General features: G+C 40.6%; 1 protein-coding gene across 1 annotated transcript in view; it reads left to right on the top strand.

The window, feature by feature from the left end:
* The window catches only part of HSDL2 (hydroxysteroid dehydrogenase like 2), a 52,772-nt gene that overhangs the window by 40,340 nt on the left and 6,432 nt on the right, over window positions 1-6,000 (top strand). The window contains exon 10 of the mRNA XM_058672511.1: window positions 1,729-1,857. Coding sequence (XP_058528494.1) covers window positions 1,729-1,857 — 129 coding nt within the window. The remainder of the gene's footprint in view (window positions 1-1,728; window positions 1,858-6,000) is intronic.

Genomic DNA, 6,000 nt, shown 5'->3' with positions numbered 1-6,000 from the left:
CTGGAACCCATCGTTCCCAAACCTTGCTTTTTTTTTTTTTAAGATATATATATATTTTTTTATTGGAAAGGTAGATATTCAGAGAGGAGGAGAGACAAAGAGGAAGATCTTCCGTCCAATGGTTTACTCCCCAAGCGGCCACAATGTCCAGAACTGAGCCAATCCAAAGCCAGGAGCCTCTTCTGGGTCCCCCACGAGGGTGCAGGGTCCCAACGCCCCTGGCTATCGACTGCTTTCCCAGGCCACAAGCAGGGAGCTGGATGGGAAGCAGGGCCGCCGGGACCAGAACTGGCGTCCATATGGGATCCCAGTGTGCCCAAGGCAAGGACTTTTAACCATTACGCTATCACGCCAGGCCCCCCAATCCTTGCTTTTACCATCTCTCATTAAATCTGCTCATCTTCAATAGTGCCTGTCAGTTAAAAAAAAAAAAAAAGATAACAAAGCTGGTGCAGTGCTATGGCAGGCTAATCCTCTGCCTGCAAGTGCCAGCATCATATGTGGGTTCTGGTTGATCTTCCATGTGTTCCACATCCAATCCAGCTCTCTACTTACGGCCTGGGAAAGCAGCAGAGGATGGCCCACACCCTTGGGACCCTGTACCCCACATGAGGGGACAGGAAGAAGCTCCATTCAGCTCTAACCATTGCAGCCATTTGGGAGTGAAACAGCAGATGGAAGATCTCTGTTTTTCTCTCTCTGTAAAATTCTGCCTTTCAAATAATAAATAACATGTCTAATTTTTCAGGCCCCAAACTAGCAAATCATTCCTATGCACACTCCCCACTGTTTCTTCTTCACACTTGGTCATCTCATTTTGGGTTCAAAATGACCTCTCAAATATGCCAAAGTATGTATTTAATTGGGGGCAAAGGCATCTGATATTTTAAATATACTCATGTCTATAAAAACACGGGACACAAACTATGCTGAAAACCTCAGGTTTTTTCATATTTCATGTTTCTTGTTTTACACTTTAGAAATAAAGAGGGGACAAGAATGAGAAATATGATATTTTTCTGAACATGTAAAACATAATTGCTAAAAAAGCCCAACATAATTGCTGACTGAAACCCTAAGCACATTCACATGCTGTAAAGATATGATTCTTGGAGCGATTTTAAATAGATATGGTAGAGCTGGGTGTGGAGTCAGTGCTAGTGTGCTACGGGAACTAGTGTTCTCATGGAGAAAATAAGTAAGGTTGAGCCAGTTTGCTTTATTCTGTATCTTAAATTACCTGAATTCTTCATTAAAAGAAATTAAAAAGTGTGTAGAGCAGGTTCATCTAGTGGCATAAACACACTCACAGTTCCGTGCAGCCACATTACGCCATCTTCGGAGCTCATCACAATCCATCTCCAGAACTTTCTCATCATCGCTGAAATTCCCTATCCGTTAAAGGCTAGCTCCACTGTCACCTTTCCCTCCACCCTGCCCAGTTGCCACTGTTATACTCCACTTTCTTTTTGCAAAAAAAACCATATTTTTCCTGTTCATTGAAGGAATTATTAGAGAACCTGGAATGTAACTAGTAGAGTACTTGGAACATAATAAGTACTTAATAAGTATCAGTTGTGTTTGATTGACCTTAGGAATTTAGCCCAGAAAGCAGCATTTGCATGATTATTCTATTCACAGTACTTATGAAGTTTATGGAGCACAAAAATTCTTGGGCATATACCTCTCCATATTTCTCTCTCTTTGTCTGTCTGTCTCTATATGTAGGTGAAGATGGTGGCACATGGTTTCTTGACCTGAAAAACAAGAGCGGGAATGTGGGATGTGGAGAGCCTTCTGTTCGGGCAGATGTGGTCATGAGTATGTCTACTGATGATTTTGTAAAAATGTTTTCAGGTAAGTTTCCAGTTTTATTAGTTTATCTGTTGTTCAGGGAAAGTTTAGTTCTGACATTTATTTTATTCCTTACCAAATAATTGAGATTCATGAATGTTTGTAACAGTGAAATCTTACAAGATCTTTATATTGAAGAGCACATGGTCTTTGTTTATCATCTGAAAGGCAGAGAGCAGTGGTTTATGTTGAGAACAGTTGAGTTGTGGCTGCTCTTTCTGTCCTTTCATTCCTACTGTTATCCCAGTCGGTTTCCTTAAATGTGCAGTTTTGACTTTATGTCTTAAGAATGCTCTTTTAGGAAACCATAGATATTTATATGCCTAACTTCTATGTAATGACTGTATGCTAAATATCAAAACTCGGGAGTAGTAATCCAAATAAACTCTTCTTTTGTCCCGTAACAGCCACTATGTGGTAAAACAGTATCATAAAGTGAAATAAATTATGCAAAATTAACGTATGGCAGAAGGGACACACACAGGTACTGACAGCTTTTTAAAAAGTTACATTTGAAAAGATTTATTTTCTTTATTTGAAAGACAGTTGCAGAGAGAAAGGGAGATGGAGATCTTTCATCCACTGAGTCACTCTCCAGATGGCTGCAGTAGCCCCAGGCTGAAGACAAGAGCCTGGAACTTCATCTGGTTCTACAATGTAGACAGCAGGAGCTCACAGACAGGAGCTATCTTCTGCTGCTTTCCCAAGCACAATAGCAGAGAGTAAGAAAAGAAGTGAAGCAGCAGGGACTCCCAACTGCTCCAGTATAGGAGTTGGGGACTTCATCTCATGTAAAATACCTGCCCCCCCCCCCCCAAAAGTTATTTTAAAAACTGTTCTTGAGGACTAGAACGTTAGCCTAGTGGCTAAATCCTTGCCTTGCATCTCTGCTGGGATCCCATATGAGCACCAGTTCATATCCTGGCTGCTCCACTTCCCATCTAGCTCCCTGATTATGGCCTGGGAAAGCAGTTAAGGATGGCCCAAGCCCTTGGGGTCCTGCACCCACATGGAAGACCCGGAAGAAGCTCTTGGCTCCTGGCTTTAGATTGGCTCAACTCCAGCTGTTGCGGCTCACTTGGGGAGTGAACCAGTGGATGATGGAAGATCTTTATCTCTGTGTCTTTCCTCCTTTCTGTATAGCTACCTTTCCAATAAAAAATGATAATAAAATAAATCTTTAAAAAAATGTGCTGTTGATCACTTCTCGGCTTTTCGGCTAAGATCAAGTGTAAAAATCTGTTATTGAGGTATAATTTTCGTAGTATAAAATCCACCTACTTTCAGTAAATGCAGCCGAGTAACCCTCACCACAATTCTGTTTGAGGATATCTCCATCACCCACACATTTCACTCCTGTCTCCTTGCATTCGGTCCTTATTGCCAGTCCCTCCACCATGAGCCTGCCAGGACAGTTTTCTGTCTCCACAGATTTAGTATTTCTTAGAATGTCATATAGATGGAGCCAAACAGAATGTAGTCTTTTGCATTTGGCTTCTTTTACTTTGCATAAAACTTTTGAGATTCCTCCTTGTGAGTTGTGTCATGTATCCATAGTTCAGTTCCTTTTGATTACCAAATAGCATTCTGGTATGTGGCTTACTGCGTTAGCATTTCAGTGTATCACTTGCTGTATACTGTTTGCTCACTTTTCAGCTGATAGACATTTGAATTGTTTCAAATTTTGGTTCCTATGAATCTGGAGCCATTGTCATGCACGCATTCATGTGGGTGTATTTTCATTTCTCATGGGCAGATCCTAACAGTGAAATTGCTAAGTCATAGGGGAAGTTAATATTTAACTCCTACTTAAGTGTTTGCATCCTGTTAATAGTTAGCAGTGAATTAAGACTGGTTTCGCCAACATTCATTACACAGTCATTCCACTGGATTGTGGTAGGATGTCATGTGGTTTTAATTTGCATTTCATAACAACTAATGACATGCAGCATTTTTTCATGTATTTCATAGCTATTTATATTAACTGAACTGTTTGTTAAAATCCTTTATTCATTTTAAAATTGAATTGTCTTGTTATTATTGAATTGCAAGCAATTGAGGGCTTTTTATTGTTGAGTTTGAGATTCTGTAAATGCTTGGTGCATGTTCTTGATAAGCTATGTGATTCACAAAAACTTTTAGTCTGTGCTTGTGTTTACATTTTTTTTCTTTTTTTTTTTTAAGACCTATTTATTTTTATTGGAAAGGCAGATCAGATTTAAAGAGATAGAGAGAAAGAGCTTTCATCTGCTGGTTCACTCCCCAAATGGCCACCACAGTTGGAGCTGAGCCAATGTGAAGCCAGGAGCCAAGGCCTTGGGCCATCCTCTGCAGCTTTCCCATGCTATAAGCAGGGAGCTGGATGGGAAGTAAAGCATCCAGGACACAAACCAGCACTCACATGGGATCTGAGGACCTGCAAAGGGAGGACTGGCTAATTGAGCTATCACACCAGGCCCTGTTTTTTCATTTTCTTAAAGGTTTTTTGTAGGATTTTTTTTTGTTTCTTTTGATTAAGTATAACCTATTGTTTTTTTCTTATTATAGGTCATGTTTTTTGCACTACAGGTTGCTTTCTTTTTGTTTTTTTCTTGTGGGTGAAACTATTATTATCTTGAGCTTATTTCCAAATTACTTACTGATAGTACATATAAATATGATTTTATAATTTATAAATTATGATACTTATAATTTGTGTATTGATCTTGTGTCTTGTAAAGTAAATGTAACTAGGATTCCTGGGAATATTTTTAATTCTAAGACATCTTGTAATATGTCAATACCTTTTATTTTTTGAACATTACTGAGATATAATTCACACTATAGGATTTAAAGTGTATGATTCAGGGGGCTAGCATTGTAGCATAGTGGATACAACTACTGCCTACAACACCAGCATTCCAAATGGGCACTAGTTTGTGTCCAGGCTGCTGTGTTTCTGATTCAGCCCCCTGATGATGGCCTGGGAGAAGTCATATTAGCATATTAGCAGAGAGCTGGAGCAGAAGTGTAGTTGTCAGGATTCAAGCCAGCTGTGAGGGCGGTGACTTCATCTACTGCACTACAGCCCTGGCTCCTTGATGACAATATCTAAAGCACCTACGTTTTTACTTTGATGGAGTCCAGTATATCTTGTTTTTTCTTCCGTGCTTTTCTTTTTTTGTTTAGTGTCATATCTAAGAATCCTTTTGCCAAACTAAGAATATGAATAGTTATCCATACTTTATTTTAAGAATTTTTACAGTTTTGGGCCCGGTGGCGTGGCCTAGAGGCTAAAGTCCTCGCCTTGGAAGCCCCGGGATCCCATATGGGCGCCGGTTCTAATCCCGGCAGCTCCACTTCCCATCCAGCTCCCTGCTTGTGGCCTGGGAAAGCAGTCGAGGACGGCCCAAAGATTTGGGACCCTGCACCCATGTGTGAGACCCGGAAGAGGTTCCAGGTTCCCAGCTTCGGATTGGCACAGCACCAGCCGTTGCGGCTCACTTGGGTAGTGAATCATTGAACAGAAGATCTTCCTCTCTGTCTCTCCTCCTCTCTGTATATCCGGTATGTCCGACTTTGTAATAAAAAAAAAAAAAAAAAGAATTGCTACAGCAGCAGCTGGGCAGCAGGCCTGAGGAGCTCCCTGCTCAGGGGTAACATGAAGACAAAGTGGACTGACAGATCCACTCAGTGCAAACAACGGAGATGCCCTTCAGCAGGTGAATGGATATACAAATTTTGGTGTATACATATATTGAAGGTAGTATTCAGTCACAAAAAAGAATAAAGTAATGGTACCTGCTGCAGGTTGGATGAATCTAGAAAACGTGATACACACATTATGCTAATTGAGGAAGCCATACTCAAAATACCACATGGGAGTATTGTCTGAATTCTTTTATATGAAATATCTGGAATATACATGTAAGTATGTGTGTATATGTATGTATATGTGTGTGTATATATATATACATGGAGAGACAGAAAACTGAGGGATGACTGCCAGGGTTTGCAGGGAGGAGAAACTGCCCATGCTAACTCCCTGCAGGGTCCTCTTTTGGAGGATGGAAATGTTTCAGAACTTGGCACCAGTGGTAGTTTTAAACACTGTCACTTAAATGCCACTGAAGTGCATCTCTTATAAGGGTGCTAATCCTTTCATGG

Source organism: Ochotona princeps, chromosome 14, assembly GCF_030435755.1.
Source record: "Ochotona princeps isolate mOchPri1 chromosome 14, mOchPri1.hap1, whole genome shotgun sequence".
Taxonomy (NCBI): Eukaryota; Metazoa; Chordata; class Mammalia; order Lagomorpha; family Ochotonidae; genus Ochotona; species Ochotona princeps.
The sequence above is the reverse complement of the archived record's forward strand: the minus strand, read 5'-3'. Positions and strand labels throughout refer to the sequence as shown.